Raw genomic sequence first — 15,013 nt, 5'->3', positions numbered from 1 at the left:
GCTGAAGGTGGTAGAATTGCTAACTCTGATTACAGTAATTTCCTTGCTGCCTTTATTGAATAAGTTTAAATCCTCAGACATGCAAAGACTGAAAGTCCAGGCTGTGAGTACAACTGGGAATGTGTCTGCTACTTGTCCCAAACAGGCTTCCCCACCTGTCTTCTTTGTTTGGCCTGTTTAATGTTTTGTTGGAAGATGAAAACCCTTTTCAGGCAAGAGTCAAATTGCACAGCTTGCTAAGACAATGGGTTTGGGCAGGCAGGAATTTCATAGGCTTTGGGTCAAAGGCAATAATCATAAAAAGTAATGTGTTGTAAAAGTTAGGGACTTGGGGTTTGCATGGCTGGGTGGCCGGAGCAGCTCCTGGCAGGTTTTGTTGTGTGTACCTGCAATTAAAGAGCTGTTGAAGAGGAAAGGTGGGGAGTGCAGTCAGGGCACCCCCAGACTCTCTCACCCTGAGCTTTGCAGCCTACCTGGCACAGAGATGGGCTGAGGGACCGAGGGACAGCAGGGGCAGCTCCTCCACACCAGCCTGAGCTCAGACCCCTGCCCTGACTCCTTTTAGCAAACGCTCAGCAGGGGCAGCATCTCGTACACTTCATACATTTGAGACTCAATGATCAGGTGTCACTTTTCTTCTCCTCTTTCTTGAGAAGTATTCCTTTAGGAGAAATTGTCCCTCTTTCCCCCAGGCAGCCAAACACAGCAAGCAGGCAGAAACATTTTTCCTAAATGCCAGTGGTGAATGGGGATTCAGCAGTCTGGTTCTGGTTCAAAGGCTGTGGATTAATGGATATGGCATTACCATAAGAGAGCAGAGAATAATTACAGGTTTCCTATTGCTCTGTGATAACCTCCACTGTATTTTAGGCTCTTTCAGCACCAGTGCCCAGTTCTGTTCTTGGATGCTGGGAGTATGTGTGCTGGGTATTAAATTTTTTTGCTTGGAACATTTTTGCACAAACCACAATCAGATCTGTGACTGTATTAGAGCTGTAAATTGCTTGCTTTTGTGAAAAGCCTTGAGTCTGTGGGGTGCATAATTTGAGAGGACATTGGCAGCCTGGCCCAGATGTCAGTATGTGGAGACATTCATTTGAGCAGAATCTACGCCCTGGTTTACAATTTGAATTCAAAATCTGTTTTAAATTTAAACTTTGTAGAACAAAAGAAAAATCATTTGATGTTGTGACAGTCACACTCCATTGTTTCAGGTCTCCTGCTTGCGTTCACAACATCATAAAGCTTTCTTGGCTTTTGGTTCTTTGTAGCTTTAAACAAATCTGCCCAACAGACCACAGAGAGTTACTTTATCCTAGTGCATGCTATTCCTTTTGGGATCTAGCTGTACCCTATCCTTGCTTCTGGAGGATTTAGCTTTGGCACAGCCCTCAGCAGGTGCAGTTGGCTTTAGTTCAGTGATCCAGTGATTGAACTGCTGCACTGTTAATGATGCCTACAAAATTAATTAAGTTCATGAGTTTAGGTTCATTTCTGAGCAGTTGGGATGAATGGAGCAGATCCTTTTGCTTTGGAATTGAGAACAAAGCTGCCATTCACCTCGGGATGCCCCAGCCAGGGGTTCCCTGCCTTTCAAGCTGGTGGCTGACTCATTTTCCAGGCTCACTAATCTTGTACCAGCCCTCTGGAATGGAAGGTCATGAAGAAATGCCTTGTGGGGTCACTTTTCAGGAGAAAAAACTGTTAGTAACTTTTAGTTGATAGGACTTACCTATCAACCTATACTCAAAACAGGGATGACTTCTGCAAGACAACTGCAGTTAAGGAGTAGCCCCCATAATTATTTTCATAGCAGGTACTGTCCTAGGCAGGGCAGGATCTCTGCAGATTTGGGAATAATTTCTGTGCTGGCTTTATCCCCTTTGGAGTGTGGGAGATGTGGCAACAAAGAAAGGACCCAAATGTGAAGCTCTGGTGACTCCTAGGTAGTGGTGAAGTTTTTTGTGACTTCTATCTTTTGGTTATATTTTTATGCTGATAACTTAGAGCACCCAGTAATTCCCATTTTCAGTAAATGTATCTGATTTCCTTGTCTCCAAGAAGTACAACAGAGTGAGAGAAAATACTCAGAATGGGCAGATAATGTGGGAAGAGTCACACAGAAACAAATTTTGATCACCTGTATGATCACTCCAACTGGAGTGATCCAGTTGCCTGGATCCTTTTGCAGGTTAGTTGCTTCCAGACAGCATTTTGGGAATTACAAGTGAGTGTTCACAGACTCTCTGTGTTTTTAAGACTGCAGAGATTCTGGTCATGCAGGACTTGAGCACATCCAGTCAGCCCTCAGCAAGAAACTCATAGGAAACTCTAAACACAGTTATTTTCCTGTTGAAAATCTGGTTTAAATAAAATAAAAATTTTTCCATGCACGACGGTTGGGGGTTTTTTTAGTACGAATATTCTAAGCAAAACTTTTTGTTCTGAGCAGAGAAAGGAAATCCTTCATTTCATTGTGCTGGGAATATGCTTAAGGAGAAGTGTCTCCAAACTCATGGTATTTCAGCCTGGCTACATATGGCTTGTGCTACTGAGGGTTCCATGTATGCCTCCTCAAATCTTGTGGTGGATCAGGCAGTCAGGAGAGGGCTCCTCTGCCCCTTTGAGCCCAGCTGATCCTGGGAGTAAAGTAAGAGGAGCTTTTGCTTCAACCCATCTGGTTCATCCTGCTTCAGCCAGCACGAATCTGGTGTTTATGACCAAATAATTGAGGCAATGCTGCCAAATAGGAAAAACTGAATATACCACAGCAGATATCAGTACTGTTTCTGTTTCATGTCTGCCCTTCATCTCATCAAACTTAGGAATTCTGTGAAATATAAAATTTTCTCATGGTTGAGGTTTTCTTTGTAGGTGTACTGATTTGGTTCCTCAGGTGGTCCTTTCCCACAGTGTCTTTCTGGATAGAGTTTTCCCAAGTTAAAATTGTGCTCTCCCATTTCAGGGGGATGCTCTGGACGAGAATTTCTAAGTGATGTCCTATAAAGTTTATATATATATAAATAGATAAATAGATATAATATATAATATACATGTATACCATTGGTTTTAGCAGTGACAAGCCATGAATGAACTGTTCTCTCTGCATGTGCACAGAGCTCTCTAGGGCATACAGAGTGAGCACCTCATCAGGTGTGGGCAGGGCTTTGAGTTCAACCCATCCAGGTGCTTTTGAGCTTTTTTGTGTTGATGTTAATCCATCATGGCCATCAGAAAGAAATCCTTTCCTTTGAACTCTTATCTAAGAGACCAGAATGCCTTTCTGCAGTATGACACTTTGATATCAGGGATTTGTATGAAGCCATATTGTTCCATTAAACACCTACTTTTTGAGTGGCAGCAAGAGTGGAAGAGATTGAATCCCAGAGAAGTGTAAATGCTCAGACTGTGTTTAAAACAAGCATTTTGAGTTTCTTGCTGTGGCCATGAAAATAAAAACCTGCCAACATAATGTGTTAGTGTTTTAGCTCAGATCTGAGATTGGTTTTCATACCAGAGCCTTCCACTTAAGGATCTGCCAGCCAATTCATTTGGGAAGAGTTGTCTTTCCTGCTTCATTTTCCATACTGTGTTAAAAATTCAACCAGAACTCCTCTGTTTATCCTTGTTCTGTGAGCACTTTGCATTTATGCATCTCCAGGATGTGTTCAGTGCAGCCATATCCTGCCAGAGAGCTGGAATCTGCTGAATTCTGTGGATTGGCAGGGGGAAGATCTCTCCCCATCCCCAGTGATTCCATGGGCCTGTGTGTGTGCTGTGGTGTTCCACAGAGGGAGCTGTGTGGGACAGCAGGCCCCTGCTTAGAACATGTTCTTTGGAGCCTTCCTCAGGGTGTGGCATTAGTTCAGAGCTTCAATCTAATTAGAAAAAGACATATTCGGTTTTGAAGATAATTTGTTATGATCTGGTATTTCCCATATTTGGGAAAACTTGATGCATTGTTTTTCGCTCTTTATGTCTAAGTTTTTCCTAAACTGATGAAGTGCTTTTTATTTCAAATACCCTGTCTTTATTTTTCCTTTTAATGAGAGGTTTGAATCAATTTGGGGAAAATGTTTATTTTTTCCCAGTATTTTCTTCAGCCTAGAATTTATTTATTCACCCAATTTTTGTCAAAGGTCCTAATTAGATTTCTGTGTCTGGCTTTTAAATCCTTGGAAATTGGAATTCCTTATATCAACATTGTCATTGCTGTAGTTACAGGTCATGTGCTTTTTCTGATTTCAAACCAGACACTGAGTTGAGATTGCGTGGTCTATTCTTGAACTATTAGGAAGAAAAAAAAAGGGGGGTGGGGTTGTCAGAGATGTTTTAAGAGTAGTCCTGAAATAATCTCTGCATTTATTGACTGCATTTATTTATAGGGATATAAATAGTTAACTAATGTCTTTTTTTTTCCCTAAAAAATATCATGTTAATTATTCTCTTGCAGCAAAGAGCAACCAGCACACCTTTACAGCCAATGGGATGTGAATGACCATCCTCTGGTTGTAAAAACTCCAGTACAACAGGATGGAAGGAAACAAGGCATTTAAAAGAGACATTTCTGTCCCAGATGAGAAAGTGGGAGTTTGGAGAGTCCATGAAACAATCCCATCTTCTGCTCAGTGTCACATAAGAGGATGTTGCTTCTTGTAACCCCCCTAAAGCATAAAATAGATATCCCAGATTGTTTTGTGTGGAAAGACTCTTCCTGTTGTTCTTTGGCTTTTCTCTGTCTGCAGTATCAGTGGCTATAAGCTCTTAACTTTGATTTGCAGATAGGAAATAAAAATAACTTCTCTTTTCTGCTTAAGGCCAGGCTGGATGGGGCTTGGAGCTACCTGGGCTAATGGAAGGTATCCCTGCCCATGGCAGAGGGTTGGAACAAGATGAACTTTAAGGTCCCTTCCAGCCCAACCCATTCTGTGATTCATATTTCAGTCCCTGGGTAGTATTCTTGGATGAAAGGGAAGATTTCCTTTTACTCCAAAAAATAATTTTGAAGACACAAATTTTATTTGGTTTTTACTTATGCAAAACTGCAAGAAAAAGTCAAATGCTTCAGTAAAAGTGAGTTTGCTTTGAAAATACATGTTCAAATTGTACCATCCTAATAAAGAGAATATGCCTGTGTAAGCTCACCTTGGCTAAACATGAGTCACAAATAAGCTGTCTTGTAAAACATCAAAGAAAATCCACCTCTGAGCAGGATTTCTCTTTGAGAACAGTTATGATGATGTGCTTCCCCAAGATGCATCTGAGCTGTCTTGCACTTGCTGGTACTGTGGTATTTCCAGGATTGCATAGAGCTGCAGTTTTCAGTGGTATTTAACATTTTTAATACCTTTTAACTGACTGACTTTTCAAGCACATTTTAATACTGATCTTTGGAGAGGATTCTTAGTGTTCAGACAGAAAACAGCCTGTGTAATACTAAATCATCAGGATTATTGTTCATACTTTGGGGAGGAATAAGGTCAGGGATATTGATAAAAACCATTCTGTGCATTAGGATAGACTTTGCTGTGAGAGTTCTTGTCCTCTGTGTCCTTCTGCTCCTGCCTGTGCCCTTTGCTGCTGTCCTGGCACAGCAGAGTTTAACATCAGTTTCTCAGAAATCAGACTTGTGCCTCTGTCCCCATCATCCAGATCTCCTGAGAACTGCAGTTCGGTTGTGAGGGAAGTAACACAAAGTTTTCCTAAGGACAGACTGTGTGCAAAGCAGCCATTTAGGCTGGAAGAGCAGCACTCTGGGCTGCCTGCTCCAGAGCTGCTGTGCTCCTGCCCTGCTCTCCCCCAGGCACATGCACAGCCTGTTATTTGGCTGATTTATGCAGTGAAGTGGCCAGACCAGGAGTTGTTTCAGCAGAGAAGAATCTTAAACACAAGGTCCTTTTAAGGTCCTCAAGACATGCACTCCAAACAGTAACCAGTTTGTTTTTTTTTAATGTGAGCATTCTGCTGGAGTTTCTGACCAGTGGAGAAAAGATTATTTTGCAGGAACTTGTCTCTAGTCACAAGTTTAAACCCAAACATGTTCATTTGCCTGACTCTGTGCCTATATTGTCTCTTTTTTAGGTCTCTCTGTACAGTAGTGTGCAAGTGGACATACACAGCAGATAGAGGTTGGGATGACACTTTCTGGAAAATGATTGGTTTGGAAGATTTGGTGAAGGATAAGTATGAAAAAATAGGTATATCAGGGTTGGGTTTTAATATACATATATATTCATATTAATAAATACACACACACATATATTAATATTAACAAAATATTTAATGTTAATCAAGATACATATATCATCATATTAATAAATATGCACATTTATTCATATTAATAAAAAGCTTTAAGTGTATATATATAAAATATATAAATATATATAGAGAGATGGAGCTTTGAGCAACCTGGTCTAGTGGAAGGTGTCCCTGCCCATGGCAAGGGGGTGGAATGAGATGAGCTTTAAGGTCCCTCCCAACCCAACCCATTCTCTGATTATATGAATAAAAGATATATACATATAAAAAGGTATTTTGCTGTATTATTGTGAATGTCAGCAGCTTCAAATAGGTTGCTGAGATGCCCAAAAGGAACAGATTTCCTAAGTGCATTTTTTACTTTGCATTGTTGTGAGAAACTGTGTTTAAATTTTTTATCTCCTACCCTGGAAGGCCTTTTTGTACTGCTCAGTCTCAACAATAGAGCAGTAAAAAGGAGCCCCAGGAACTGATGACATGAAGGACACACTTAATATGAGTATATTGGATAGCAGGCTACAAAAAAAGCTACAATATAGTAATTTTTTAGCTGTTACTGATAGTCGGATTTGTGACCTGTACCCATCACCCTTACAGTCATTTGCAAAAAAAGTGCTACTTCTGCCTGTTGTTATCTTTATACATTTTTTTCACTCTCAGAGCCCAAGTTTAATTAGAATAGCAGCCTTGCTAATAGCAGTTCCTACAGCAGATATTCATTAAAAGTCCATAACGTTAATATACCAGAAAATTTCCAGGATAACTTTATTAGACTTTCCCTGTTAACTTAATGGACTTTTAATGGATGTCCTAAGCAGACATGTCATTAACAAGAATATTACCAGACATGAATTAAAATATGCTCATTCATCAAAGTTAATTATCTGAAATTTCCTTTGATTTTTTTTTTTTAATGTCGAGCACTTTGAACAAGTTTGTACAGCAGTTTAAGTGCAGCAACATGAAATGGAAATGGTGGAGGAAGGATTGTAGTGAGAAAAAATTTAATGAAATCTAAAAACTTTTCTGATCATCACATAATCTGCTATCAGTCATTTCTGGGTTATCAGAAAATGGTACTTGAAAGCTTCCTTGAATAGATTTCAGCTTTTCCCCTGCAGAGGAAACTGCTTGTGCAGAGGTACAAAACCTACCAGGAGAATGAGGCTTTCAGCTTCCTGAGGTTTTGGGTTGAATACAGTTCTTAAAACATCTGTCACTTGTGGCTTTTAGCAAATCTTCAACAAGTTAAAATAAGACTTGCAATAAATACATGTTTTTACCAGAAAATTGAACATCTTGCCAGCTGGTGGTCTCATGGAAGGGTATTTTAAAAATAAATTATTTATGGAGTGCAAGCTAAGGCTTGAATACAATATTTATGCAATGCACTTCAAGGACAGTGCAAAGCAATTTGCCATTTTAAGTAACAACATGCATGTTTTAAGTGATAAAGTAGCCATTAATAAAAGGGGCCTTTTGTTGTGATGGGAGCCTCATAACACAGCCTATATATGGCTCAACATTCATTAAGAGAGAAACCATCAATTCCCAGTATCAGGCTTCCATGTTAGTTAAAACACAACATTTACAAAATAAATCAGTAAGTTATCTTCTGTTGATGTGTTTCATGCAAGGCAAAAGTGTTTCTTGTGAGTTACTGGTGGCAGTGTCTAGTGCCATGAAAGATTGTGGGATTTTTTAAAGAAAGGAACCATAGAATTCCTGAGAGGGTCTTGACTGGAGTTGGAGAAGCACAGTCTGACCTCCAAAACTACACCAAACCTTAGGGCAGGACTTGGAGCTTTTGCTCAGCTTGAGAAATCCTTTGGTTTTCAGATTCTGGGGCTGATTCCCTCAGGTGAATCCAGAGCATAAGACAATTTCTATTTGCATAATAATGCTGAAACCTGGCCCTAGGGAGAATATGAGCTTATTTCCCTGACCATTTGTCTAACCCTGCCTTTTTTTAAAGGGAAGGTGTTGCATTTTTATCATTAGCAGTGTGATAACATCACAGAAAGCAGGAGAGTGTCCTTCATCCCTGTGGCTGTGCAGAGAGAGTGAGGAACCCAGACAGGCACCACTCCATTCCTTTGGGTTTCTCTCCTGCCCTGTCCTTCTTGGAGTCTCTTGGAGGGGTGTAGCTTCAGAAGGAGTCAAAGCAAAGCACTTCACCCTGCCTAGGAGCTGCTCCATGGTGGTGTGTCCCAGGGAAGTGTTTTGCTTTCTGCCACCCTGAAATCTTACCAGTGTCCCTGGGTGTGGGGAATGGGAATGGTGTTCCAATGAGAGCTGGGGGCTTTGCTTGTTTTAATGTGTTCAGTGGTGTTGGACTTGAGAGGAGCACTCTGAGTCAGCTCAGCTTTCCTCAAATTAATCAGGATAGATTAATCCAGGTAGATGCACCTACCAGGAAGGTGATACTCAGCCCCTGAGCAAACTGCAGCTGGATTAGTCTTGGGTAGTGGGAGATTCCTTCCCACACATCCCCTGGTGTCAGCACCAGTGGTGAGGCACCATCCCTGCCACCAGAGCATCACACCTTGCACCAACTCAGCTCAAGCTGCATTTGCAGCAGTGCTGCCCACAGGGGAACAGCCTCAAGTGCTGGAAGTTCATCCCATTATCCCAAGGGAAGGCCTCTCTGGACAGTGTGTGCCTTCAGGAGGAGCATCAGAGCCTGCCACGGCTGACAGGGAAGGATGGGAAGCAGGGCACTGAGCTGCCCTGCAGATAAAGGAGCTCAAACTTGTCAGATAACCCAGGTAGGAGGAGGGTGAAGGGAGGTTGTACATGCTCAAAACCTCCTCCTGAAATGAAAACAAAACCAAAAACCTGACAGGGCTGAAGTAATGCTGGTGGAATTTCCTTTTCTGTTCTCAAGCTACTCTAAGCCCGTGTCTGTCTGCTCAAGGTTTGTTTAGCTCAAAGGCAAGGATGTATTTTAGTGCCTGCACGTTCCCCTTGTAAAGAGAGATAATGGCCTTTTTCTCATGTATCTCTTCTAAAAGATAACAAGGCTCTGAATTATCATTTCTTTTAAACAAAGCAAAATGTCACCAGATAAAATTAGAAAAATTTTCTGACTATAACAAAAGTAAATACAAAGTTTACCAGTTTAAAATATGCAGAAAAGCTCTGTTTGTTTTGTTGTTATTTTTTTTCAATCTCTGCTGAAATCATTATTGTTTCTAAACAGAGAGAACCAAAGATGAATAGCTACAAATAGATTTTTTTCATTTGGAAGTAACTTTAACTTTCATGCCACTGGAAATTCTTATGGAAATTACCTAATAATCACTTCTTTAAGGTACATATTTCTTCTGGTAAATATGCTTTTAAGCATCACTTTTAAAGCTCCTTGCCCTTTAAAAATACATTTACTGTAATCAGAGTGCTGGGGCTCCAGGGAGTAAACTCCTCTTGGTTTCAGTTTAACTTAACATATGACCGTGTTGATAAGGGTGACCCTGACATCTGACCTTTAGGATCTTCCACAAACCTTTCCCATATCAGGGCGTGGGTTCACATCTGAAAACTCCCAGGCCTTTGACATTTTCTGTTTCTCAGAGCAGACTAACCTTTCAGGGAATCCACATAACAAGTTGTTTGTGATCCCTTCTGTACATCAGGAATTTACTGATCAGGCTTGTGAAGGTAAAGAAGCTTTATCTGGAGATACTGAAAAATTTATTGATCCCATTAATTTGCTCACCAAGAGAGTGGAAGATGACTCGTATTCAAACCACTGTGAAAGTGTTGTGTACTAGAGGCATTAGCATTTATCTGCTGTGGTAAAAGCACATGATGAGTATCTCTTTGTGGTATTATAAAACCTAGAAAGACATTAACAATTCTGTTAAAATTTCATGTACTATAGAGCTCCTAGGAGCGTTCATTCCATTTGGACAAAAATGCCTGATAAATTTTCACCACAGCCTTCTACTTCAGGGCCTACTTAAGGGACCAAATAATGATTTTTTTATTGAATGGTAATATTTCTTACCAGGTCCTTTTTGGGTTGAAGATGGTGGCTTTGTGTAAGAGACCATTGTGAGTACTGCAGGGATAGGTTCTACTGATCTTACAGGTTTGTAGCTTTTGGAAAGGGCAGTTTGTCACCTTCTTTCATCTGTGCAGGAGCAGCAAACTGATATCAATGAAGTAGCTGAAGTTTTGCTTCTTTTGCTTTAGTGTACAACTGGAAGAATTCTTTCATTTTTGATTTTGGGGGTGATGGTGGCATAAGGAAGAACAGCCTGTGCTCCTTATACATCTCTTTACTTAAATCCTATTCTGGGTCTTTTTCCCACTCATCCTTCTTAGCCACATTCAAAAAGAATGTTTTCCATTTTCCACAAATTGTCTTTTTCTTCCTCCAGTAGGATTTCTGCTTTTTGTTTGTTTGTTTTGATTTATTTTTGTTTTGTTTTATTTTGTTTGTTGTTGTTTTTGTTTTAATTTCGGCACTGTGTTTTCAATTAAAAAGGGTTTGACTTGTCTCTAATGTGCATTTCTGGTTAGGCCTTTACTCCTCTCCATCAGTTTACCACTTCACCACTCTCCCTGTTCCAGCACTCTGCCTGTGCTTTAAGGTACAGCCCCAACACTTTGCAACCCCATTTTTAACTCTCTCCTTAGTTCCAGGACTTTGGGACTGCAGGCTTGATGTTTTTGTGGACCTGGGCACTTGCATCTGTCATTTTTGATCACCCTGAAAAGATGGATCTGTATAATTGGAAGAATGGATGTTCTTTTCTAATGCTCTTCATTTGAAGTACTTATTAATAACTTGATAGCACAGAAAACTTATTTTTATATCAGTAGCTACATTCCTGCATGTGCCACTGAATCCTTACTAATACAAAGTTAATAATGGCATTGAATATTTAAATAGAGTGTGCTTAGGTTCTCTGTTTTGTCAGTAGTTAGCTCTAATACTTGGATATTCTCTTAATTTATTCACATTTAGGCTGAAAATGGGAGATTCAGTGCAGGGTGGGAGAATTTGGTCAATCTGAACTCAGTGCCACAGCAGCTGTGGAGGGAATGGTCAATGCATTTGTTCTGCCAGTTTTCCCTGTCTCTTCCAAGGCCTTTGATGCCAGATGCTCTGGAGCATATGAAGGATTTCCTTGAAGGCTGAGAGAAAGGGATGATGATTTTTTTTTTTTTTTTCAGGTCAGCTTGTAGCTGCCAGTTCTTCATAAATCTGGATTGCAGCAACAAGCTTTAAACACTGCACTTTGCAAATGGTAGAGAATAATAAGTAAAGGGATTCTCTGGTATGGGATGCCTGTATCTTTCTTTCCCTGGTCTTTTGCTATCCCAAATAAATTACAACACGCTGCAATTTCAAACAAAATTAAAAGGATGAATCAGAGAATATTTACACTTACATGCTGTCAAAATCCATGGAATTTACAAGTGAATAGTGTTCCAAATATGCTAACATTTTTCTGGCTTCCTGTCATTTCAGTCTGTCCAAGAGCTGTAGCAACTGCAAAGGAGCTGAAACTGGCACAGTGCAAAGAGGTCTTTGGGTGTCTCCTTCCTGAGAGCTCGAGGCATTATTTCATAATACATGATTCAGCAGGAAGAAGTTGGGCTTTTCCTTAGAAAAGCTCCACACTCCTGTGATTTCTGTTTTATTTTATACTTTTTCCATCTTGAGATCACCGAATCACACAAATCATTGGGATTAGAAGGGCCATCTTGAAATGATCAGAGAGGGGTCAGCTACAGAAGGTTGTTCAGGGCTGTGTCCTGTTGAGTTCTAAGTATTTCCAAAGGTGGAGGTTCTGAAATCTGCAACCTGTTCCAGTGTCTAGATCACTTCTCCCCAATAAAACCATTTTTTTTTGTTTGGTTTGAATGTAATTCGCTGTATTTCAGTTTGTACTTGTCACTGGGGGTCACTGAGCAGGGTCTTTCTCCCTCATCTCTACTCCCTCCCTCCCTTCAGATATTGATAAACTCATGGATAAAATCTGCCCCCTCCACCTCCAAGCCTTCTCCTTGCTGTCCAGTCTGGGATACTCTTCCTCTTTTCAATAACTGTTCTTGAACAGGCTGAGCTGAGCTCAGGTGGCTCAAGTTTCTCCAGGGTGTTTCCTGGGTGACATTTTCCATTCCTTTTCCACCAGGAAAGGACCCATCATTCACCCTGCTTATCATCAGCTTGAGTCCTGCTGGCAGGTGGTTCCTTTCCACTTCTTCTCTCTGCTCTAAGAAGTGAGGAGTACTGTGTGCTGTCCCTCCATCCCTCATAGCTAAAAGTTTATAAAAGTTTAGGTCTTTTAAAAAATAGTAATAAAGAAATATTTCACTGTCCACTTACAGAGTTCTGGTCCCAGACTCTGCCTGCCTGGGGAATCATATTTGCTTCTACTCTGGCAACACTGGGGACTTGGGAACTTTGGAGTATGAAAACTAGGAGCTTTTTCATTGAATTTCTAGTTTAAAATTTCATAGAAGCTTTGAATAGACTTGGGTCTATTGTCATTGTTCAATATTTAAATTTCTGAGGTATTATCCTCCTTCCTTATTTTTCATACTGTTCTAAAAAAAAAAAGAAAAGAAAAAGAGACATTTCTCAGAATAGTTCTGGGTCATTCCTTCTTTTTACCTGACTCTTCCTCTCCCTGGTCTTGATTTGTTATTCATCTTCTTTTTTTTTTTTTTGGCTTTAGCCTCCTGCTGAGATAACTTTTAAAACAGTGCTGTCTGCTTTATGAGTCAGGATTCACAAAATCAGAAGGGCTATTTCAAACAATTTGCTAACTTCCTCCAAGTCAGAGGCTGTTGGACTCCTTAAAATTAATGTTTAAGTAGTTTAAGTGTATCTTAGAACCAATCTTGATTTTATAATTTCCTGTGATGGAGAGCCCACTTCAGACTGTAAGGTTGTTGATTGTTAGTTGCTGTCATGTCTCAAAATTAATGAATTAATTAAAGAACACTTGATTTTTCATCTGATTTAACTTCCTACTCCTGCCTGGCAGACCGTAGGGCCACGCTTGACCTGCACAGACTCAAATTTGTTATGATCAAGGAGAACACTGAGGTTTCCCCCCAAAACTCTTGGGTGAACTGTCATACTTCTCAATCCTTGCAATTGTTTTCCTGGCTCATTTCTGAACTCCTTTAGTTTGCAGTGCATCAGTATCTTCTCAGTATGGATATTAAAACTGGATACTGTGTGAATGTCGTGGGGAATAAGCTTGGCTGAAAGATTTTAAAGTCTCTTTTCAGTAACTGATGAGATTATTTTTGGTCTGGCATTTCAGAAAAAGGGACAACTATTTATTCTAAGAGGAGTTGCTATCATGTGAATTGTTAAAAAACATCCAGTAGAACAAAAAAAAAATCTGTTAAGTAATAATCTGTGATTAATACAAGCTAAATTGCCTTTACAGTCTTAGCAATGTACTGTACCAGAGCAGAGCAACTCTGGAAGTAGAGCAATAGTCCTGCCATCTGCATGGATCTTTGTATCTAGAGAGACTCTGAGCAATATTGTGCTTAAAGACAAACAGAAATGTCAATTACCAGCCTAATGAAATTATTGTTTGCCAGCTCAAATATTGTTTGAGCTCAGGTAGCTGAATTTGGATGTAAATGTGTTCCCTCTAATTACTTAGTAAGACATCAAGTGATTGCATTCTATACCTTTAGTAAGACATCAAATCTCTGTGTTTTCTAGCCAGATGTAGTTCAGCAGTGAGCAGTGAACTACACATGGCAGGACACATTCATTCTGCACTGTCTCACTGCAGTCTAGCAAAGAAAACTCAGTCCCAGCCATCATAATGTTGATCCAATGATTCAGAATTTCTTTTTCCTTTTGACCTTCCATCAGGAAAGCTTCTAATTTATACATGGAGTAGCTCCCATTCCTTGGGCCAAAAAAGCCAAGCAGCCTTTGTTGAAGTAGGCACCTCTGGTTTGCTGACCAGTTTGTGCTCAACTTAATGAACCTGGATCTGCCTGATTTGATTTTGCCAGAGTTTAGCAGCCTAATACATCTGCCTGAAGTATTTACACATTAGGTAGTGGAGATGTAGTTCAGCCAAAGGCTCTCTGGGAGAGTGGGATGGAAAGGCCCCAAATTAGATTTGCCTCAAGCTACTGTGGCAGCTCGTGTAGACAGAGATGAATTTTGAACCAAAGGAAGCCAAAGTGATTTTTGTTTAACCGTTTTCCTCACTTTTAAATAAGCTGGCGTATAATATCACAATTTGTTTTGGTTTTCCTCAATGAAAATTCTAAAGTCTTTAACAGCTGACAAGGAAGTTTTATGGAGGTTATTTGGAGGTGAAAAAAGCCCCAAATCTCACTGTTCTTAATATCTTTTAACCACCATGCATGCAGTCCTAAGGAAAAAATAGTACTATAACCTCACAGTCAGCATCATTATTCTGCTTCCTTCTGATCTTAGTCCTATTTTGGCTACCCAGCTGGGGTAAAAATTGTAAAAAAATCAACCATACATATCTCAGTTAAATGTGAGTATTGTCTGTAATTGAGAGGGATATTTGATAATGTATTATGTGTGAGATAGGGTTGGGACAATGTATATTATTTACTGAGATTCCTTGTATATCCCAGATTTTGGCATTGTGAGAATTATTATGAAACACAAAAAGTGGAGATTATCTGCATGCTTTGTCATGAACATGAAAGGGGAAAATCACTTAAGTTTCTTATTACATTTGGATGGACAGTGCTTTTTTTTTACTGAGGTCCTTTT

The 15,013-nt window shown here is 40.0% G+C and overlaps 1 protein-coding gene across 1 annotated transcript in view; it reads left to right on the top strand.

The window, feature by feature from the left end:
- FGGY (FGGY carbohydrate kinase domain containing) overlaps positions 1-15,013 on the top strand; it is a 121,391-nt gene that overhangs the window by 35,696 nt on the left and 70,682 nt on the right. Inside the window, exon 6 of the mRNA XM_050977667.1 lies at positions 6,082-6,197. Coding sequence (XP_050833624.1) covers positions 6,082-6,197 — 116 coding nt within the window. The remainder of the gene's footprint in view (positions 1-6,081; positions 6,198-15,013) is intronic.

Source organism: Serinus canaria, chromosome 8 (genome assembly GCF_022539315.1).
Source record: "Serinus canaria isolate serCan28SL12 chromosome 8, serCan2020, whole genome shotgun sequence".
Classification (NCBI taxonomy): Eukaryota; Metazoa; Chordata; class Aves; order Passeriformes; family Fringillidae; genus Serinus; species Serinus canaria.
The sequence above is the reverse complement of the archived record's forward strand: the minus strand, read 5'-3'. Positions and strand labels throughout refer to the sequence as shown.